We start from the raw sequence: 24,814 nt of genomic DNA, 5'->3' as shown, positions 1-24,814 counted from the left end.
GGATTTTGGAAGTAAAATGAAATACATTATCTTATCACTTATGGGTAGGGATCTCGATGAAGCATATTACAACAAACATTTAAAAAACTGTAGGAGTCAAAATGCTGCCTAATATTGGAATATTCTCACATTTCTCATTATCATGCAGTACAAATCCCCAGAGGGACACTTCAGTGTCACCTCTTTCTATGTAGCAATTAATTTGAAAGTAAATTAGAATACATCCATCTTATTCTACATGGCATGCCAGATGACTGACTAAAAAGCTCTATTTAGACATCACTTTGTTGGCTACTAAATTTTGTCAGACTGTACACAGTGAAGGAGCTATGACAATTTTATCACTGTGTTGCTTCCTTTTCATCATCCACCATCTTTTTGTTGGTTAGGTTGCAGTCACATCTGTTCTACTTGGATGCAAGGCATCCTTGAATGGTATTGAAATTCTATAGTATCTCACAGCTCTACTCCAAGACACTTGCGAAGACTCAACAGTACTGTTTACAATGCATACATCTGAACACTGCATTTACACTTCACTCATGGATGCAGTTGGCATGGCTCAACATCTTGGAACAATATCACTGCCAAAAAAAAAAACCCAGACCAAAACATGGATTTTTTTTTTCAACAGCATATTACACTGCACCATGCACTGCACAACATTATTGATGTCCAACCACTTAACTGATGACAAATCTGCTATACTTCTTTTCCATTTTCCCCAAATATCCTATGACAAGCATTTCTATTCTACTACAACAGTTCCCTTCATCTCCAGAAATTTCCAATAAATTGGGCAATATCAATAAGTACATAATGACTACTGTTTAAAGGGAATCATGTAAAACTACATGATCCAGAACATAGAATAAAGCTGGACCCTGGAAGAAAACAAACAACCCTCCCCCCCAAAAAAAAAAAACAAACAAACAAACAAACCAAAAACCAACAACAACCAAAACTAGACACTATTGTAATGAAATCAAGCTTAACCCGTAGAGGACGGGCTGATATTGCTGTAACATGCATTTCCCATAGACACCTGCTTGTCGTGAGTATACTCGGGCTACCCATAGTCTTCAACAGGTTAAAAGAGTGCATACACGTATGTACAGTATACCAAGCTTTAGTTATGAGTGGACAACTAAGTTTTCATTGCTGAGTCTTTTTATTGCATCTCAATAATACCCCAGTTTCGATGCTCAATCAATCCTTGAGGAAATGAAAGCTTCTCTGCACAACCTTGCCTTCCTTTTGATTTCTACGTCAGTGTTCCAAGTAAGCTGTAAAACCATCTGTCTTGACCATGGATTCTACTTGATGGAAAACAGGAACTAAATGGATCTCACAGTATCTATCCTGTTTGTACAGATCATGATCTCCTTTACAATCTGTGTACTTCCAGTGGTGTCTGGATCACTTTCACTGACAAAGTCCTATATGACCTGATATTTTTGCATACACATATTTGTGTGAATGGCAGTTGATTGGACATTTGCTTGAGTTGTTAATTTCATGCTGTGTGGTCTTCTCATAAGCGTGATAATAGAAAATTACAGAAACAAACATAACTCAAACTTTAAGGAAAAAAATGAATGACTTCTGATACAGACTGTTTTGCTTAAACATTGTATGAAGTGAGCTACATGTAATTGTCACTCACTGATAAAATGAATAAAGAAATGAGAATGAGATGAATTAATAAACCATTTACATTACTTATAAAAACATAGACTCAGTAAATGAAAAACACATAACTGCATGGATACATCATAATTAAACACTAGATATGAATGACTAATCCGTGAACAAATTCATGCAGAAAACAACAGAAATAACGAAAGGAAGGAAGGAATGTCGAAACAAGAATGTACATGAACTCTCCTGTGAATATGTAATTAACAACCATGTGTTCTCAGTATTTCAATGGGACAGAAATACCACGAGAATGGTTTTCTTTTATCCATGAAAGTCCATATCTCATCAATTAAACTATTTTAATAAAGAAAAGATACAGTCAATGCAATCGGAAAGCAAACGTAAATGCCTTTCTGAAATGTAAAAATGTTTGAAGCAGATATTCATTGCTACATTGAACCATCACTCCACTAGATATGGTGTATCTGCACACTAAATGTGTGACACTCTTTCTGTATGTGCCCTCAGGCCATGGGAAATTCATTTGTGATATGATACATAAATCTGCAAGTTTGATGCTTGCTTTGGTATAAAGTTTCACAGAACTTTAATTGATGCTTAATGAGGAAGCAACTGAATAGGTTTAAGTGGATGATAAAAAAACCTACAGAGATTCAGAATATTGTATTAAAGGGCTCTGGGATCCTGTTACAGACAAAATGCACGTACACCAAGTTCTAAAAAAAAAAAAAAAAAATACCCTTAACCTGTTTAGGACGGGCTGTAATTTGCTACAACATGCATTTTCCCATAGACCCTTGCCTGAGTATACTTGGGTCTCGTCCTCAACGGGTTAGCTCATTTTCAGAGCATCATATTGATGAGGAATGATCACATGTTGATGCAAGGATAGCTCAAAAATAGTAGTATAAAACCTAAAACTTATAATGTACATTATAACCAGATAATTGTTCCCTATGCACTACACAACCATGATATGGCACTTTTGGTGCAAGAATATGGCAGAGATTAGGGACAAACATTTCAGATTTCATTTGGGACCTCAGAAATTTGGATGAAAACACAGAGATATTGGAATGGGTTGAAACAAGACAAAAGACAAATGATCTTACTGTTACGGGCTTCAATGAAATAGAAATATCCATTCTGACTTTGTTGTTGTTGTTGTTGCTCTGGTAGTTTCTTTTTGTTGTTTCATGGGGGGGGGGGGGGGTGGTAAATGAATATTAGGAATTTTTGTCACTGATTTTTGACCTACACTTTAATGTGAATGGCATAATTGTCTTTTATCATCAAAGGCACTCAGCTACAATGGAATGGTGAGTAAGGAGCCAATCTTGCTCTAATTCGTTTTTAACCCATTGATTAATTTGGGAGGCTTGGACCCTGCATTAAAGTTTATGAGCATTTGAAAACTTTGCAGGAACAGGGTTAACTCTTCGCCCTCTAGGTGACTGTGGGCTTGTTTTGGTATCACCTTAAGCTAGGGATTAACCTCTGACTGACTCTTTTCCCACTCACACACCCCTCCTTTCCTGTGAAGTCCACTCTTAAAGTGGGCTAAGCCCCAGTTTCATGGGTTTCTATGAGCTCAGTAGATACTTGAAAGAACTTGTGTATCACATGCTGCTTGGCTGATTAGGTCGCGCCAAACACGCACCAAATCCATTTAGGTTAAAGGAACACATAGGACAACTAGTCACTACATGTACAATAAGGAATGCATAGGTATGGCAAATATATAGACAATCAATATGAATAGCTGCCTTGCAGAAGTCATTCACGAACAACGCACTACACTCCGTCACAGAGTCTAGAACTGTTCGAACGACATCGGTTCATCCTCCCGCTTGACCCGCAGGATGTACGAGTAGGCCGACTCGAACTGGATGACCGCAAAGCCGATCTCGCCCTTGTCAAGGAAGTCAGGGATGTAGTCCTCCAGGAAGCGGAGCTGGGGGTAGAAGGCCGTGACCTCGCCGGGGTCACCGTGGATCAGGAAGAGGATGAGTGAGGTCAGGAGGTCGTCGCCGCTCAGCATACGCTGCTTGCCACCTGGTCAGCGTACGGGGAGAAGAAAGTGAAGGCATGAATGGGAAATGAGTACCAGCACGGAAGAGGAAGCAAAAGAAAGGTAAACTGTACAAGATGAATATTTGCTACAGAGACAGAGGACATCATTAAAAAGACATTCAAAAAGAGACAACGAAAAAAAATGTGCATAATCTCTTTTGTTATCCTCAACAATTTTGTTGACAGAAGAGGTCAAAGAACTAAATTTCATAAAATGAAACAAAATATTCACCTGCAGACAAAACAGATACAAGCAGTGATAAACACACAATTGACAAAAAACATGCAGATGTCATGACATGAATGGGCCTGTTGTGTCCTGTTCTGAGGTATTCTCTGCGACAGTTGTTCTCAGGTTCCTTTGTTTCTGAAAATGCCTCAACAAGGAAAATTACCATCTGGACCCACAGATACAAATCACACTTTGCTTCATTAAGAGAGAGATAAACAAGATACATTTAGTCAGGCAAATATGCTGTTTTGTGTTGAACCCTTTGAGCACGGAGTGTCGGTTGACACAGAAAACCCCATGGCATTGAACACACTATATAAAGCCCTAGGTGCATGAAAGGTTAATATAAAAAGGGAGGGAACATTGCAGATAACCAGACATGATCTACTCACATGAAATGACACGAGCCTGCTGTTCTGCTATGGTGTTGACCTCCTTGAGGCATCGTAGCAACCACTGAAGCTTGGACGTGGGCACACTCTCCTCGAGGACCACTCGGAAGTAATGGTAGGCTTGGCTGAAGCGCCGCAGGAACTCGGCGATGGCGGGCTTCTCCCGGCAGCGACGCGAGAGCTCACGGTCCAGCTTGACCTCTCCGTTGACCCCGTGGACCATGATGTTGACATCTGAATCACACGTAGGCGGCTCCAGGGAATGGAGGGACATCTTCTCCACTTCCGACGCGGTGTCCGAGGATGCAGCTAGCTCTGAGGTGGGGAAGTCCTCCTCTCGCTTGTCCAGTTGAGGATTCCCTTCTTCTGGCATATCTGTGCTGATGGTCACTCCATCTGAATGCACATCAGGCTTGTCCAACTGCTCTCTCCTGTCTAGAATGTTTGAGTTTAAATCACCGTCCTTATTGCATTTTGCCTCCTCCTGGTGGTCGTTGAACACGCCCGAATCATCCCCAATCTGGTCTTCAAGGTGGTTACGGTCTTTCTTCTTGATTGCCGTGGGCTTCTCCACGTTTCCCACGACGCCGATCGGCTGGTTAGAGTACTGTTCCCTGGCTAACTGCTTTTGGTATGTGATATCCGGACACGAGGAGTGCCGCGACGCCACCTCGTGCTCCTTCTCGCGGACGTTTTCCAGTGACTTTTGCTTCTCCATGATGCAGGGCACCGACTGCGTCACCTGCCCTTCCTCAATGTCTATTGGAACGGTCACCCAGCGGAAGTCGATGATTTGCGTGTTGCGCCATGACTGCCGCGTGGTGTCTTTCTGGCTCGTCGTCGTGTGATGCCGTAGCTTGTCCTCTGGAAGGTCCACTTCCACCCCCGACTCCAACCGACCCCTGACATCGTCTTCCACATTCAGTTTTTCCTTCAGCGCATCGCTCACCCTTTCAATCAACGGCTCTTCTCCTTCTACTGAGTCCTTCACCTTCATGCCAACCACATCATCCTCCGACTGAGTGTCTATCCCGTGCGTCACAGTGTCTATCACCGCGTGTGTCACGGTGTCCGCAGGAGCTGTCACCTCTACCCCAACCTCCACTTCGCTGTGGATGCTGAAGTGAGGTGCATAGAGTCCCAGGATGTTGAGGATCCACTCGTCGTCCAGCTTCATATCCTGGAGACTGGATGTTGGCAGTATTTTCTGAAGATGTCTTGTCTCCTCCTCGTAGGCATACTGGGGTAAAAAGAGAGAAAGAGTGTGAGAGATGGAGAGATAGAGAAATACAAAGAAAAAAAAATATAGCAACAAGATATGTTTTCGAGAGTAAAAAAAAAAAAGGTGATTTTCATGGTAAGTATGATGCTGACATATAAGATCAAATTTTAACTACTGTAAAACACAATATTTTCGCGGCATGAAATGAAATTTTTTTTTGTGAGTTGCCTCTAACATTCAATGCGTATAGTAGTGTAGACAAGGACTTTCATGTGCATTTTAATTTTGTGAATCTTGGCTCTCGTAAAATTCACAAAATTGAAATGCATGCGAACATTCCTCATTTTACAATAATAATGTTTTCTCATTTTGGATGAAGACAAGCATACTGAATACAGTATAAACAATATACTGTTTTGGATCTCTGCATATCCTATCTCACAATGATGAAAAAATGAAAAAAGAGGGAAAAAGCTAAAGGCCTAAATTTAGACCAGTACAGATTGAAGGGCACAGAATTAGCAAGCTTCAATCAAGTAGTGGTTAAATCTGAACCATAGAAGGTATAACATTAACCCGATGAGGACGAGTCCTCAGTATACTCAGGCAAGTGTCTATGGGAAATGTGTGTTGTAACAAAGTCAGCCCGTCCTCAATGGGATAAGAACACACTGAAAGCTAGACCACTCACCACGTAGAGTTTAAGGAGTTCTGAAATCTTGCCAGGATAGAAGGCCCTTTCATAGCAGGTCCACAGGTCGGACCGGGTGAGATGGGGCTGCAGGTTCAGGTGGGACGCCAACAACCGACACACCTGACAATAAAAAAAAAAATTGGCATCCATGTGTGAAAGGCATTTGCTTTTCGGATGTCTAACTCTTTAGATGCTTAAAGTTTGCAAGCCTGATTCAGTTGAAGGCTTGCCAAATTCTAACATATTGTTGTAATGCACAACCGTGCACAAACAGACTGATAAATCTCAATATGCCACAATACATTGAAAGCATCATAGCCATAGCTTTGTTGATAAAGTTGCATCACTGCAAAGCTTGTAATTTTTTCTGCAACTCTGCAGGATGGTATTTCAAGCATAAAGACTTCTATTAAAGTTAACAGTTACAAGGCTTTGTATAAAGCAGAAAATCTTTTCTAAAAGCACTGTCTAAAAGCATTGCAGTCTCAGAATAATGTGGCACAAGAGGGTTTACACTGTGACACACAAAGAGTTAAATACTGTGTTTACAGTCTTCCAACAGGGTCTGTGTTAATAATTTGTATGGTCTTATTAACAATTATATTAGGTTATTGATAATGCACATCATCAAGTGTATGACTGGTCAATAGTATTGTACCCCAAGTTTAACAGGATGAATGCATATGTGTGTGTTTAGATACGAAAACACCTTGAAGTACAATGTAGACATATCTTTATAGAAACTGTCTTAAAACGCTACTTGCTACTTCCATGGATGACCATCAAATGTCATAGGTCCAAGTTTTCATACAACAAATAATGCACTCTGCACACCGCATGAATGATTCCCACACATACAGTATGTAAAATATTGGCATTCACCTCGTGGAAATGGTGTGTGATATTGGCCTTTATTGTCTGGGTGACCGCCTGGAAGTGGGCCGTGGGCTTTTTCTCTTTTAAGCTGCTCCTTGCACTCCTCCTCACTCGGTCAAGTTGGTTGCCATGGTTACTGCCAATGCTGCTGTTGCTACTGCTACTGTGTTTCTTGCCCAGTTTCTGCGGAATGATTAAAATGACAATTAACTTCAAGGCTTAGTGCACTGAAGTGTCTCAAGCCGGGGTGGAAAAGTCAGTTCAAGAAAGGCAAGTCAATATACATCTTAGATGGTTGATGAGGGCGGTAGCACTACCCTCCGATGATTAACCTTCCAAAAACATTGTCTATCTGTTTGACCTTCCTTTTCTGACACCCTGTCTCCCTTTATCTAATAGAATACATCATAATCATCATCAGTATCATTTTCAATGTCATTAAAATTAGCATGATCATGATCACCGTCAACATCAACTTCATCATCTCTCTGCTCATCCTCATCATCTTCATCATCACCTCCATCCTCATTATCATTATCATCACCATCATGTCCCTTCTCCTCCTCATCACCCTTCATCATCATCAACACCATCCTCATTATCATCATCATTATCCTCATCATCACCCGTTGTCATCATCATCATCATTACCAACATCCAATGCCACACTCTGCCAAATCACTGGTGACTTCTTTCCTCTATTATAGCAACATAATCATGTACTATGAGCTTTCATTCTCTCATTCTCTCAATCCATTCTTTCATCCACTCAGACATCACTCCATCCATCTATTCATCCATCAATCAGTCCTCATCCAAATATACCAGCAGCCTAGCCTGGCACAAGTGGGATTTTGAAGAACTGCCAGATACATTTGCCAGATACATTTACTATGTAATACTCGTATTCTCATTGTGAATGAAGTTGAAGATAGGCCTACTGAATTCGACATTTGTAATTAATGATAATTAATGATAACATTTAACATATATGTGACTCTGCATCATAAAACCAACAGTCTACGAGTGATTTTCCAGAAGGCCTGAAAATAGCAATCTGGGTCAACTCAGCTGTTTTGGGTTCCCTTATATCAAAGCACAAAAGGAACAGAGTCTTACCATTACTTTGTAAGAGCTTTTGTCAGACTTTTTTTTTTTTAATTTCAAATTTGGTTTTCTTTGTTTCCACCCATGAGTTGAGGGAAAGTGTGTATGGAAACCCCACAGAAGCTCTGAAAACAGTCAGCTATTGCTTTGGTATTTGACCTGTACATGTACATGTAGTCATGGCTAGAATGGTGTTCATGACTGTACCAAGTTTGACATTAATCTGACAGTCCCCACAATGGTTGCCATGGAATTTTAAATCCCCTTTTCTTCCACAGATGAAACAAGTATGACTCAGATCACTTGAACAAGCCCTCACTCCCAAGCCCTGCTTTTCAAAAGTAGCACTTTTAGCATGCTTTACTTTCCATCAATTTGCTGGGTGTGTGTGGAACATGCAAATTTTGGAGAACCATTTATTTCATTAATTTAGGCCTGGCATATCTCCTCTTTCAGATTCTGATGGAAAGCAAAACCTGACATGGTGAATTTCCATTGGTCCTGTCATGCAATGTAAGGAACATAGTTCCAAAGCAATGAAAATAATAATCTATCAATTTGAAATTGTGTGACTATTGCAATGACGATATTGAAAGACAATACTTCTTCATTAGTTGTTTTTCTTCTTTTTTTTTTAAATCCTGAAACCAATGTTGATAATGATGTTATACTACTACTACTACTACTACTACTACTACTACTACTACTACTACTACTACTACTACTACTACTACTACTACTACTACTACTACTACTACTACTACTTTTGAGCGATAACTACAATCATCACAATCAGCCCCACCCCATGAAACGTAAACAACGACTCCATATTTCCAGACATCGATCGCAGCCTGCCATACAATGTACCTTCCATGAGCTCACGTCCAGTCTGGGCCGAAGCTTCTTGATGCTCGGTTGACCTTTGATTTCGTCCCGACACTGGCTGATCACATGGTCGCTGAACTCGTGATGCAGCTCTTGAAGGGTCTTGTTCTTCTCTAATGCCTGATTGTTTTGTTTTGTTTGTGTTTTTAATGCAAAGTGCACAGACACAAATATGCCAAAGGTCATTCACAGCAAAGGGAGGTCATCTGGGCAATGCAATACATGTTTGTAATATAAAAGACAAGTTTCAGGTTAATGTCACAATGAGTTTTAATTCCCCGTATTGACTGATTTTTAAGAAAGAGTAAGTTTGTGTGATTCAAAAGAAGTAAAACTTCAAATCCCTTGTTCTCAGAAGAATGTCCTTGGTGGTTCGACCTTCTACATTGTATTACCTGTGCCTATGGCTTAGAAACATGCTATTTTTATGAGTGACATGTTATTCTTAAGCTTTGAATACCTTCTTTTGAAATTGACCTTAAATAAAAGATCTTACAGTAGTGAAATGTTTCAGATTTGTTTTGTGATGTGAAGGCCACATTTGAACAATATTTTAATATTCACACACTGCTCCTTAAATTGGCAAAGCATCTGTAACATACCCTAGTGTGAGTAACACATACCTCTGAAACTCTACTAGGAAGTGTCTGCCACTCTTGAGGTAGCTTGTTTGATGGACCGAGCACTGTAAGAAGGAAAATGAAATAAAACCAAAACTAATAAACACACACTGCTTGATCATGCTGTCTCTGTATATTGTGTCAGGGTACGTAGATGCACAAGGGTGTTTTGACACAGCACATGGTCATTAAGAATTAACACCATACTCCGGTCTAAACTGTATCTTGCATGCACCGCTATCTGCCATTCACTGGGAAATAATCAATGACAATGATCAATTGAATAGAAGTGAAACATAGAAGTCCCAACTTTGTTTAAAGGTTTAATCATCTTCCTCCAAGACATTTCAAATCCTTACGAAGGATCAATCTGTATGCCATTAGTATTTAATATGCATACATCATGCAGTCATATTTCTACTTTGTCTACTGGTGACCAAGACACAGCACAATCATAAACAGCAAATAGTTAAAACTGCTTGCTATTTGCATCTATGGAACACTCCACACATCAGAAGATAATATACCTGAAAAGCTGAAAAATGTGATAATTCCCCCCCCCCCCAAGCTGGATAGATTTTAGTGGATTTGATTTGTTTAATACTATTGTGGATGACAGGATTCTAACAAATATTTCAATACCTCCCTGAATATTCAGTTTCATTTCCCTGTGAGCTCACTACAGCATGAAATTTGCGAAAATTTTCTTACTGCAAAATATTCCACATTTACAACAAGCAAGTTTATACCTGCAAATTTGTATTTGAGTATGTTGTGAAAGAGAACCATAGCAACTAAACAAGCCAAACACTAACAAAGAATTGACAGCAAAAGTGAAAAGGAGTATATTAAAGAAGAAGTCATAAAAGATATTACTACATGTGAGAGAATACAAGACAGCTTGAACTTTAAAACTTGTCATTGTCGTAGAACAGCCCTGATAGTCATGCTTCAGGGTCATATTACCTGCTTTAAACACTGTTAAGGTTTACTAAGAAATATTGATACCTACACACAAAGGCATTTGCAACTGACAGGAAAAAGAACCCGAGATATGAATGAAACTGCTTCAACTAAATGACAGACATTATAAAAGATATGAAACCATATCTATTACTTGTAAGTGACAGTAAAAACCCTAAAGTGGTGTGATTAGGTGTCATTTATCAGGTTATCAGACTGTGAATGTCTTGCTCGTGCCAAGTGAAACCCGAGGCGCACCGGCCACATGCTAACCCGAGTGTAACTCTCTGGTACCGGTGAAATTCATATGTATACATAAAGAGCTTTCTCCTTCTGTATTGCATGCTCTCATAGCATTGAATTAACCCTTTGCTTAGCTTAACCAATTCCATACAGGAACCCGGTGGCCTGTGTATTAAGTCTATGGGGATTTCAGAATTCAGTATCGAACGGGTTAACTAGCCATGTTTTTCATCAGTATCCAATAATCCCACTAAAAACTTGACATAGTTGTGAAATAAACAGCAAGCCCATTCAGGTGTAGCAATTTGTCTGAAAACTAATAACAGGAAGACCACAGTGATAAGATATGAATTAGGGGATTATCTAATCTCACAATAGCAATTAGTGTCCAGATATCTCTGTCATTCTGTGCAGAAAGCATTCCAGCGTGCATGTAAATCGGCGCACACAGCACAGCAAGGGTTAAACCATCAAAGATCTGAGGGAAACGTTCTTGCATTGTTCCATGTTACAACCTGCTTTGACAAGGTGTGGTTATGAACTCCAAACAGGTGTTTTAATACTTCTTTCTCCGAAAATCCTCATTTAAATCATTTGAATATCCAGCAATGCCCTCAATATATATACAGAAAGTTCAGAAGTTTAAATCACACTAAGAAATCAAATTTAAATCAAGAAAAGAGAATCTGAAGACTCCCTTCTGTTCACTGAGGATCATTTCCTTGGATCTTTCTGCTGCTTATTTCTAAACAACATGGCAAACCACACCATCAGAAAGCAAGAAATACTGCAATATATAAATGAAGAAGTTCCTAAGAAACAGGAAAGCCCTTGAATATGAAATGATAACTATGCAAAGGTTGTAGAGTTCTAATCTCCCTGAGCTTTCTAAGCCAGCTCACAATGGCCAGATCAACAACAACAGCAACAACAGCAACAACAACAACAACAACAAAAACCCCATGCACTGTGAAATCCAATGGGAATCACTCTCAAAAGTTGCAAACTATAAATACCATCGGTTGATCGGACGAGGCCGTCTGACGTTACGTCGATTCCTGTCGTATCTCGGCCCTGTTTCAGCTCACTCTCCGTCGACACGAGCGCCTCTCTCACACTCGTTGCTAGGAGCTGAGAGGAAGCGGGAGGTTGGGAGTAAAAACAAATGTTGTTGCTGTCATCTCTTATCTTGATTTCATCACACTTGTATCAATGACTTTGCACTTACTCCTCCTGATATGGGCATATGCGTATATTACTCACAGGTATGCTTATATGTGCAACGTTCAGGCTGAGAAAGTATTTTTAGTTTGTAAATTCTATCTGCTGAAATAATATCCTCTAAGGCAACAGTGTAACTTGTTTCATGTTATCATGCAATAATAATAATAATAATAATAATAATAATAATAATAATAATAATAATAATAATAATAATAATAATAATAATAATAATAATAATAATAAATAATAATAATAATAATAATAACAACAATGATAATGATAATAATAACAAAAATAATAAATAACATTTATATAACATCATTATATAAATAACATTAATATAATGACGTTTCTAAGTGCATTTATACAGAAAACAACAGTAAATTAAAATACAGCATTATGTACACATAACATAACAACTTAATAATATACTCTTAATTTATGTAGAAAATATATGAATATGAATTATTTCATGCATACTTGAACATAATCACACAACTCTGCTCACTTCATCATTATCTCTAATTCATTGTTTGTGGGGCAATTTGTTCAAAAGATATCTTCAATTAAGGGAGTGTACAATTTCATTGAGAAAGTGTTCCTTTGGAATCTTCAAAATCATCCTAAATATGGAAATGACATCACAGACAATTGCACAAAAAGGCCATTGCATATACTATGAGCTGCCTTGATTTCAATGCACACTAAAAGAACATAGCAGTTCTAATGATTTCACTTTGTTGTGAACTGATATGTAACCCTTTGTTCTTCAAAGGTATTCATCAATTTCTTCATCTATCATTTTTCATTTCATTGATTTATTTTCCTTTCACTTTTTGTCATTAATCCATTCAAAGATGCATATTTCTGTTCAAATCTCAATAATTTTCTTATAGTACATTTGTATGTGCCCTATGATGGCTTTCAAAACTCTCTGAAAATGGTCAATCAGACCCAAAACAATGAGATAATATCATAAACAATTGTGCAAAATGGCACTGTGATAGAATGCCAGCATGCTCCATGCTATAAATTCACTTTGAGAGTTTCACAACAAATGCAGCAGGTGGTTGTTATTACCTTTTTCCGCTGCAAGTCATGTAATTCTTTGCTGTGCCTTTTGCACTCCTCCTGTATCTGTATATAGGCTCGGTGTTGGTCCGTTAACTGAAAAATCATTTTTGAAACAAGAATCACAGAAATAGAAGAGAAAGGGTTCATAATTGGTAAAATCATATCTACAAGCAATCCACTTATCAACTGAATCTTACACTGTAATGGAAATATGTCACCATAAGTATACAAACATGTACTTATAATTTTTTTTTTCTAACTTTAAAACTATAACAGTCTGTATAATTTTTTTTTTGAGGACAACAAATGGCATGAAAGCAAAAGAGTAGAAGTTCTATGCAACTGTAGATGAAGTTTTGAAATGCAATGACATTGAAAAATCAAACGTTAATGATACTGATTTTTTTTTTTCCTTTTTCTAGGGAGCCTTTGCAGAAAAAAGGAATTTGCTTCCAATGTACTAATAGTCTATCATTCTACTGAAATGAAGGTGTAATTGTGTACTAATATAACAAAAGAAACAACTTTACAATTTCCCTTTGAATGAGTGCGTTTTGCTGGTACGGGCATAAATCTCTATCCCCTCCCAATGCTATGAGGCTATCATGGATAATACTCTTTGATGCAGAGAAGTGAGGACACCATGGTCTTACCTGGTTCTTCTCAGGCAGGGTGGTGACACTAAGGATGAGATGAACCTCCTCCATCACAAACAATGCCTTATTGATGTAGTCTGCAACTCTGTCCCTAACCTTCCGAGCCCTGTACACACAAACAACAAAAAAGAAAGAAACATAAAATGAGATGAAAATACATTACACCTAAAATGAGGAAGATTATCTTCTGCCAGGCAGAAGGTTCCTAGCATGAAATTTCAACCCCAAAATTGAATTTTGGTTGAAATTAGGACATAATTCAACAGAGTTTATTATATACTTTCTGATCCACACAGCATTAAATGAATTTCTCACAAATTAATAGAACAATATGATTTGTTTAACGTATCCCTTTTTTGAATTGCTCTTTTGTTGGATGGAAATAAATGATAACTGAATTCAAATTGAATTGAAAACTCTTCCATATGATGTAACCATCATTTTTGTGTGTGTATGTGTGTGTGTGTGTGTGTGTGTGTGTGATTTTTTTAAGCCACAAGCTTAAGCTTGGGACCCTGCTGCTGGGCAGGAGATGACATACAGTACCATCATTTCAAGAGTATCTGACTATTCTTCACTTACTTCCGTGTCCTACCTTTCAAGGCACTTTGAAAAATAACATATATGTGGAACTTAACTGTAGCAATTGCTGTCACTATGGCAGCAGACAAGGGAAACAACTTATCACCTGTGAGTGATAAAGATGGTAAGTTGGTTGCCTTGGTTACTCAGTAATCACAGTATTGGCTTTTTACAATGATAAAAAAAAAAAACAAAAAAAGAAAAAAATGGGGGCACATATTGGTTTTCAGGAAGTTATGTGACTTCCAGTTTGCCTGCGCAAACTGTTCTGTTTATAGATAGATTCATGTGACCCTTCATCACTAAAGCCTAAGAAGTTGCTCCTTTGTGTCAAATTGTCTGATTTTGGTAGATTTCAACTCTTTGTTTCCTAACTTTCTTCCATCATATACATTCCATCTCATCTTATAAGTGACTTCCAACTGCAGAATTCATAAAAAACAAAAAACAAAACAAAACAAAACAAAACCAGACCATCAGAGCATGGTGAAAAGAAATTTAGGCACTGTGTAAATTAAACATGCACAAAATAAAGCTCACACACATTAGTTAATTTTCAGCAAAACAATTTTGGGAACAACATGATTACTCTTCACTTATCCACACATTTTTGCTTTTCTATTGTTTCACAAAACAAATCATGAAAGATATAATTACATTTTATATTCCTGTAGTTTTTAGTCAAACTTCGTCAGATTATCTTTTCACATAGAATGTAAGAAGTATGTGTGTAAGACTGTTCCTCGATGTTCAAACTTTTGATCTAAAAAATAGAATCATGCATCACAAAAACAGAAATATGATTAAGAAGTTTTGACATTAAGAAGACAGAAAAAAATAAACTGAATATTATTAATTATACCTTTCACCAAAATGAGTATTTCTTTTAATAAAAAAGAATGACACTTTTCAAAAATGTTTGCTTGCATAAAGCCTTTTTTTCATGAGAATTAGCCACATGTGGATATTTCTATATATTTGTATATATTTGCATATGAAGTCATCTTGAATGGGCAAAAAAGACCCTTTAAAAAAATGTTTGCTTGAATAAAGCCCTTTTTCATGATGAAAATCAGCCACATGTGGATATTTCTATATTTCATATATATTTGCATATGAAGTCATCTTGAATGGGCAAAAAAAAAAAAGAAAGAAAAGAAAAGAGAGATAAATATGTTCTAATGAAATCTTTCAGCAATGTTGGACTTTCAGCATATTTAGTCACATCCAAAGAGTTGAGAAATTAGGAAAGTATGTCAGTCTAGAACTGAACTGATGGGAGTGATTCTGGTGACAATGGTAAAGGAAGTCCTACAGTACCTGACTCTACAGAATAACATCAGGATATATTTTGCATGAGTTCCATTTTTACAGTTTCTATAACCTACAAAGGAAAAGCTACCCATCAGATAATTGCAGTGCTGGGATTTGAGCTAAAACGTCTTTCATGATATAACTGCACTTTTAATTTGTAACATTCTGACACCTGTTCTCCTACAGTGTATGTAAGAAGAAGCTCTAGACATGCAAGACAATGTGCCCAAAAGAGATAATGCGGATGTGCATATTGCATTATAAGACCAAAAAAAAAAAAGTTAAATAGTGTGCCAAAAATCAAGAGTTTTGTTCACCATGCTGCAAGAAAATGGAATAGACCAGTTTACCAGTGTATTCAAATTAATGGCTTTAACTTTCATTTACAGCTCTAGTATCAAGCTATTTAAACCACTTGGAAATATTGTAGAATCAAATTGTTGATAACTGGAATGCACATTGCATGCATTAGTTGTTATGAAGGGAAGGACTTTGGAAAGCCATGGGAGGGTTTTTCGGCTGTAAAGAAAACAGTCTATTGCAAAGCTTTGAATACACTTGGAGTAATTGGATAGCTTGAATTCAAGCATTAATAAATGCTATTTTCATTTTTTTTTTTTAGATATAAGGTGATCACCACATAGAGAAAAATTAAACCTTTCTACTGATACTTTATGTGTTCAATAACAAGAAATATTTTGAAGATATTATTACAATTATCACATATATTTTACTAATTTCCTTTGTTCTTCACCAATTCCAATCTCAAATATCCATGTTGATAAAAATATTTATTAAATATCATTTTTTTTTGCTTTGAAACTCTTTATAATAGGAAACTGGTCAATTCTGTTTCAACATCCAACCATTGCGTTATACCACACAGTGTATCTCATTGAGCCAAATGAAATATTGGTTTAGCACATGCTGTACTCAACTCTGTGATAATCAATAGATTTTGACGATAAGCATGTTATCTCTCACTTTACAAAAAAAAAAAAAATGAATAAAAATAAACACAAGAAAAGGAGTGATTTAAAAGACTGAATAAATTATCCAAATAATATAACATTCTATTCTTGAACAGAATAAAGTATAGACTATTATACATCTATAAAAATGAGTGAAAGTGCTAGGCATACATTTGTTTTTGCAAAGCTTGGTGTGTGCTTTCTATCTATACCAAATCCAAGATTGAAGAGAAGAATTATAAAAATCATGATGGAAATATCACTTGGAATATCAATTTACTGTGGAAAATCCTTCAACAAGGGTGCTGCTTTTTGAGGTGGATGAAATAGGCCAATGGACTAGCGTATGAAAATTTGTGGGTATATTTCCCTGGAAATATGTTTGTCCAATTCACATGTTCTAAAAAAATGTTGTTTTTTCCCCCTGGAGTCCAGTCTAGGATTCCAACTTGCAGCATTACTTGTTGTTATGTCAGGACAAACTTTAGGAAATTTATCTGATTGTCAGGAACAACGTCTATTTTAAAGGTTTGCAATTACGTAATTTTCATACACTAGTACACTGGTCTATTACATCCATACCTTGGTGATTACAGAGGTATCAAGAAAATCAATTTATAAACATGTTTTTTCACAAGTGTTTAATATGCAATGTAGGAGAAATGATGCTTTCAAAAAAAAATCCAATAACCACATAGAACTTTCCAATGATGACCAGAGGATATAGCAGGCAGGTTTTTTTTTTTTCTTATTCAGCATGCATAAAAATCTTATGGTGTTCTAATAAAAACACACACACACACACATCAAAACCCCAACAACAAAAACACATATCAAAGGTACTTTCAATAACCTACAACAGTACCCCATAACTACAGCTAGAAGCCCTGATTCCCGAAAACATGGGTATGTTACAGCTGCAATGAATTACTTAATACAATTTTGCTGAGTTTATCTGTTATTGTTCTGTTTTTCACCTTTTCTCCCTCTATGGTCTTGTTACACTGATAATTTCAGATGAGATTTGCATTTGTAAACTGAAATCGTAGTGCGCATGGCAGATTTTCGTTACAGCGCTTCCCTGTGCACGGTAGATTGTCGTTAGGGTGTGTGAGTGTGCATAGGGTTAACAACATTCTGCCATGCACAGGGCAGTGCGTTAACAACAATCTGTCATGTACAGGGGAGTGGGTTAAAGTGCCATGTGCACGACGAAATAGTGGTGAAAGAGAACAAAAAAAAAAAAACTTCTACTGGCTTTTTTTTTATACTTACGAATTGTCTCTACCCTTGCTATGAGACACAAAGGAAAAAGAGAAGTACACATTCAATGCAACATTACTCTCACATGTGGGCAAGTGTGTCACTTCAACGAGGGACATTAAAGCATGCCAGGATACATCATCATTCACATTGAGGACACATCTCCATACTAAAGACATATTAAAAGCATTCATATCAAGTCAAATCAACATACTTTAGAGGTATTGTTTACCATTGGGACCAGTGATTTTAATTAAATGTTCAAGTTACATATCACACTTGATGCATAATTATGTATAGGTCAGTTGTATCACAAAGCATCCTGCCTTCTAAAACTTTTGCAATAAAGCCTCAAATATAGGGAGATATCACTATTTTGGTCAATAAAGCACAACTGAAAATGGTTTATAGCAAAAAAACAAACAAACATAACTACTGTTCACATTTTGTAAATTTAACAATACAATAACATTAATTATACTGATCAACAATTTTGTTGTTTGTATCCCAAACTCACATTTTAGATCTATTTTGAAACACTAAAGATGGGGTTGTTGTTTCATCTGCAAATGGTAAATAATGCTTTTAATGCCTCTTCTGGATAGGACTTCAAGCAATCCCTCCCCATGGTTGCCGTCTTACAAGCTTTCACTGCTTTCTTATTGAACTGGGTAAACAATTCATTAAATTCCAATTCAATCGTCTATTGAACAAAAAGGCAACATGGATGAAACAACTAATGAATGAAAAATACATTTTTTTTTTTTAAATTCACATGGATTTTTTTCTTCCTTCTCAGGGATGAGGATGATGGGGGGGGGGGGATGTATTTTTGATGGTTACTAATAAGGACCTTTACTTCTAAGAATTTGCTTCCACTGATGAACCTACACAACGCTAGAATTCCTCATGCCCTGGATCAAATTACAAGGCTTCCTGTGTGAATATGACACAGTGTGCCAGCGAAAAAAAAAAAGTGTAAAGGATGAGCGCAAACAAAAGAGAAATGCGGCCTGTCATTCATCAAGTCCCGCCACGGAAGTCGCGGCCATGTTCGGCACGGCTATTAATACACCCCCGACAAACGATGGAGGAGCTGCACAATATGTTCGGTGTTTTACCATGCAGTAAACCTCTCGGCTCTATGTATACAATAGGGAGCTTTAGATTTTAGACGCACGGACGTTCAAAGGGGAAAAAAAATATGTTCTGAGTGTGCGCAGAAGCGCGGGTCAAGTTGACGCACGCTTCTGCGCACGCTCAGAACATGTTTTTTTTCCCCTCTGAACGTCCGTGCGTCTAAAATCTAAAGCTCCCTAATGTTACCTAATGCAGACAGATGCATTCATGATTTGTTGTTATTGTTGTTGTTGTAGCAAGCATAATACTGTAAAAATAGAAATTTTGATGGAGTGGAAGTTTCACATTTCACACAACATAAAACTGCAAAAAAAAACTTAAAAGTGCACATTTTTTCTTATTTCATATGATACTACATTTTGATTCTGCAAAATAAAACAAAAACGTGCAAAATTCATTTACTTGGCAGAGCACTAAAATATCCACATTCATAGTAATCATAATTTGTTTTGTGTATGGTAGGTTTGAAAGCAAAATAGATTTTCCCATGGTCAATCAAGTAATCATCATAGATGGTATTTCAATCTACTGTTGGCATCACGGGAAAAAGTTGGGAGAAATATCACACTGGTTTTTTTTTAACAAAACAACACTTTATCTAAACAAACAAACAAACAAACAAACAAGAAAAGAAAAATTAACACATACATACATACATTTTGATAAGCTTTCTGAGCTGGTCAGTCCGTCAGGTTGGGTCAACAGATTGCATGATGTCCATGTAATGGAGGTATCAACTTTCATTGAAATTCATTTCACAATGAAGATCATTTCAAATGTTGTTACATTTTGCTCTGTCAATATGACTTTGCACCCTGCTATAATGATGCACATTCAAGTGATGCATGTTTGTAAATCAGAAATCTTTCATTGATTTGCTGCACCCTAAATTATACACTTTCTTGCCTCCATTTCATGGACATCACATATAACATTGGCAATAAATTCTCCAGTTTGATATTTAAATACCCTTGATGTTTCAGCAGTAAAACTTGGTGGGATACCATTTTCTTTCTAAAGTCATTACTGGCAGATTTGCTTGGTTTTAATGAGGCATGGATGTGGAGTTCCAGTATGTCACAAAAGATGACCCAACCCTGTGGACTGGCCCAGCTATAATTGATAAAACTCTTACAGGCATTTTTTGTATCCTTGGCAAAACCACCAGCACTTAGGTAATAAGAAGTAGTAAGAGTAATTTTATGGAAATCCCACTACATCATTTTTTGTAGCCTGGCTGGAAATCATCCCTAATGAACAAGAAAATCACAAATTTCCTTTCTTTCCACCCAGCACAGGTGATTACCAGACAATTATTCATCTGTGCTGATTAATACTGGCAAGCCTGGCACGGATATCGTATAGCCTACCCACACTAATCGCCCACGTGTCTGCTAGCACAACGCCGTGAGGATATTTCTTATAAACAGAATGCATCACACTGCCAGCCAAAGGCAGTGATCCTCACTACATAACCCCATTCCTTAGCAAACAAATTTGCAGAAGTATAAGCAAATAAAACTGCAACATTTATCATGTTTTGAGAATGTACATCAAATGATTCCTTGTTCAATAACAGAAGTGCAAATGTGCCAATGTAAATAGTCTAAACTTGCAAGCATTTTTTTTTTTCGGTGTTGAGCTTGAGCTTAGAATTGAGCATGACATTTTACAGTTAAGACAGCCCTAATGAAGTTTGTTTGAGGATATATGAAAGAAGATAAAATAGCATGATCCCTATTCACTGACAAACATACCCCCAGGCATCTGTGCCAATTCACAATCAAACCTCCGTTTCCATATTTTTCGCAGTTCACCTCCCCTCTATCACTCTCTAGGGGAACCTAATCTGTATTTCATAAGCTTATTAGCTTGTCTGTATACTCCTCCAGCTAATATCAGTTAATTTAATCAAATTGCATATTATATATGTATTGTTTTTCCTTCTGAGAATGCCATGCACCTTCACCAAGCAGCTATTGGATTGTGAATTTGTTAATGTTAAAATTGGCACTCTGTACTTGTAAATTGTCTGATTTGTTTGCAACTGTTGTGCCATGTCTGATTCGAACACCTGCTGTGCTCCACACTAGTGTGTGCTCAGCTTGTGTCATGATATACATAAAAAGTCAAAATAAATAAATGTGCATTAAATTGAATTTGGGAAAATTTACTACAGGCACATGATATATGTTTTTGCTTTTGGCAAAAGACAAAATATAAATGTGATTCTTACAATATTTTCTTTCTCTTTGATTCTTTGTTTTTGTTTTCCTTTTCTTTTCTTTTCTTCCAGGAGAAAGAGAAGGGGGAGGTAAAAGAAGAACAATATATTATACAAATTAGTGGTGTTGCTCCCAAGACACCATGGCTTTTCCCCACATCTTATCATTTTTTTTTTTTTTTTTTGCTATGCTCTAGAATGCTGAATTCAGCCACTGATGTCTCTTCTACATGATACTCCAAACTTGCTGGCAAATAATTCACAAATTTAGATTTAAAAAAAAAAGCATGCATCATCCTGTGTACACACAAGTACAGATCCAATGATGAATGAAAAGAGAGTGCAGTTTCATGTTTGTTTTACAGTGAAGTCCATGGACTAAATTTAAACCATGGATATGGTTGAAATGATTTTATTTGATTTACGCAATTTTGGCCAAATATGATAAAAACCTGGAACACATCCATGCTCCATTATCTGGCATGAGAGTTCGATGATATTAGCCCTTGTCAAACAACAATTCGGTTATAACGCTTATCTCCCCCCTTCCCCATAGCCTCACGCACACTCCTAATAACACATTGTGACTCAAGAGCTGTCTTCAAAAACATCCTGTTTGCTGCGGTTGGTTCTGGGGGCCCGCAGTCCTACCCCAACACGTCAGAGAAATTCTCGTCAAAATATGAATTTGTGTTATCTTTGTTTGTAGGCTCATCCATCCTGTCATGTGCAGCAAACTTTCTTCAGTTGGGGAGAAAATAACGTACACACCAAAAAACATAACTGTCCCTTCTGTGCACATCCCACATCATCCATGATTACAGACAGGCTTATAAATGAGTAGACAACTGTGGGGGATCGGGGGAATCCTTTGATCTCGACTGTGTAAGCATACTACATTCCCTGCACAGAATTCTTAGAGTATAAAGGGTTATTATCAAACACCAGGGGCCTGTAGCATGAAACTTTTTACCTACGAAAAACCGAGGTTGACTTTTGACATAGTTTTTCCAGTGTTAAAGTCAATGGCAGCATCATACGAATTTGAATTTTCACTTCTTACCAGAGTTTTTCTCAGGTTCTGTGTTTTAAGTAACAGGCCCCTAGGTTTTTGACAATTCTCAAGCACCGATGGCATACTGGAGCAACTATCATGGTAGATGTTTTACAAGTCCATTTCAAGTGAAGATTTACTACAATATTTTAATAAGTTGTAAAAGATATGGGGAACTTTGAAGAACCCGAAAACATTTTTATCCCACACATAACATCTTTCTCATAAAAATACTGTGACACTAACAGCATGTAATCTACTAGCAGAGTAGAATCACTCTTCATCAGAAGACATTTCTGTATCAAGTTTATCAAAGGGGAGATTAAATTTCAGTCCTCACTGAAATTCAATCTCATGGAGGTAATCACTCTCATTTCCAAAACATTATCAATGTCACTCAAAATGCAGCAAGCTCACAACGATGGCTCTCAAAGGCAATTAATCACAGATAGACTTGGACAAATCATAGCATTTCTGATAAAAATTGTTTTTGACATGATGAATCTTACTAACAATAAGAAATAAGGGATTGACAGAAAATATTTGGATTTTAATTCAAAGTAACCAGGAGCAACTGCAGTTGTTTGAAAAAGCACTATTTACTTTCAGACAATCTGTTCCATAAGTCAAGCACCTGATTTTCCTAGGTTATCCAACATGATAATGCATCTTTGTCAATGATATCTGTCGTTTTCTCTTCTTTTTGTGTGTCTTTTTTCTACTTTTTGATGTCATTATGTGCAATTTGTATAATGTAACTCATTGCTGTTTCTGTCAGCATTGTAGTGAGTTTACATATTTTTAGTTTTTTCATTTTATGGAAATAAATTCAAATTCAATTCATTGTCATCTGAGCACATGTAAATGCATGCTGACAACATACACATTCCATGGGTGTGAGATCTATGAGTTGACAAAATGTATACTCTGAAAAGGCATGAAAGAAAAAAAAACCCACCACACACCGGAACAAAGTATGCTATGAAAGGGACAATTAGACTCTTGATATGAGTTACGTTCAGACGGGAGCCCTTAACCTCGAGATCAGGAAACTTTGAGGTTAGAGCTTGTAGTTATAGGGACCGTGAAGACGCACTCGTAGTTAGCAAACCTCGAGGTTTGCTCGATGTTTCGAGCCACGAGAAATCTTATGGTTAGCGCTCTAACCACGAGCCGCGGGGGGTCCCTACTCGTAGTTAAGCACCGTGTGGACAAAAAAAAAAAACGAACTCGAAGTTAAGAGTGACCTCGCCGTGAACTCCAACCCCCACAATTTCCCTCTGCTTCCGGGTCAACCTCCCAAACGTACACCACAAATACACTACACGTGCACCTGAGGTGAAAAACCTATGACGCACATCACAACAACATCATCTTTTCTTCCCACGCGCTTGATCTCTGAAACTGAACACGTCAAACTCGCTACTGTATTCTATATTCTTCTCTGACGCTAAAAAATTGCTTTCGATGAATATCTTCATAAAGCATAAAGTCATCAGTGCAGTGCTATCTCTGCATACCATGACAGAGGAAGCTGGTGCCGCCGGTGGGAAAAAGAGTACCGGTAAGCGAGTCCGACAGGGTTGGACTAAAGAAGAAATAGACGCCTTGTTAGCAGTGTGGGCTGAAACTCGACCCACTCGTAGTTACGAGGGGGGGGGGGCAGAAGCTTAACCTCGAGGTTTCGTAACCTCGAGGTTAAGATTTGTCGTGTGGACACGCGTCGTAGTAAAGGGCTTTTTACACTTGTAAATTTTTGCTTAGCCCCGGACTATCGGTGGGGCTAAGGGGGGGCCTTAGCCCCACCGTTGGTACGGGACTATCCTTAGCCCACTTTCTGTTTACACTCGTTTTTGCCAAAGTGGGCTAGCCCCACCGATAGTACGGTACTATCTGGCCCTGCAAAATAGCAGGGGTTAGCACCGCAATTGCGGTGCTAGCACCGCAATTGCGGTGCCAAGCAAGTGAGTGTAAACAGAACGAAAAAATAATCCTGGGCTAAGCAACGGAGACGAAGTCCGACCCTCACTGACCAATCAGAAACGAGGTAATCAAGTGCTGCCGGTGCGTGCGTGTACGTGTACAGTACACAGCGTAATTATGAATATTCATGTGGTTTGGAAAGTCCGGGGCTAAGAAATACGAGTGTAAAAAGGTCAGTTTTCTCCTTAGCCCCGGACAAGAGATAGTACGGGACTAATTGGCGAGTGTAAAAAGCTGAAAAAATTGGTACGGGACTAACGATAGTCCTGGGTCAGAGAAAATCCGGGGTTAAGAAACACAAGTGTAAAAAGCCCTTTAGAGAGCAAGAGCTAAACCTCGAGGTTTCCTAACCTCGAGGTT

General features: G+C 37.7%; 1 protein-coding gene across 1 annotated transcript in view; it reads right to left on the bottom strand.

Annotated features, from left to right (window-relative positions):
• Positions 1–3,000: 3,000 nt before the first annotated feature.
• Positions 3,001–24,814, bottom strand: part of LOC140245352 (uncharacterized) — a 93,221-nt gene continuing 71,407 nt past the window's right edge. Inside the window, exons 7-15 of the mRNA XM_072324930.1 lie at positions 13,921–14,029; positions 13,274–13,360; positions 11,986–12,100; positions 9,767–9,828; positions 9,126–9,263; positions 7,158–7,334; positions 6,273–6,395; positions 4,360–5,599; positions 3,001–3,717 (exon numbers count right to left, since the gene is read on the bottom strand). Of these exons, the coding sequence (XP_072181031.1) occupies positions 3,476–3,717; positions 4,360–5,599; positions 6,273–6,395; positions 7,158–7,334; positions 9,126–9,263; positions 9,767–9,828; positions 11,986–12,100; positions 13,274–13,360; positions 13,921–14,029 (2,293 nt within the window). The 3' untranslated portion in view covers positions 3,001–3,475. The remainder of the gene's footprint in view (positions 3,718–4,359; positions 5,600–6,272; positions 6,396–7,157; positions 7,335–9,125; positions 9,264–9,766; positions 9,829–11,985; positions 12,101–13,273; positions 13,361–13,920; positions 14,030–24,814) is intronic.

The sequence above is a fragment of the Diadema setosum genome, chromosome 22, assembly GCF_964275005.1.
Source record: "Diadema setosum chromosome 22, eeDiaSeto1, whole genome shotgun sequence".
Lineage (NCBI taxonomy): Eukaryota > Metazoa > Echinodermata > Echinoidea > Diadematoida > Diadematidae > Diadema > Diadema setosum.
Note: the sequence above shows the minus strand (reverse complement) of the source record. Positions and strands in the feature narration are given on the sequence as shown.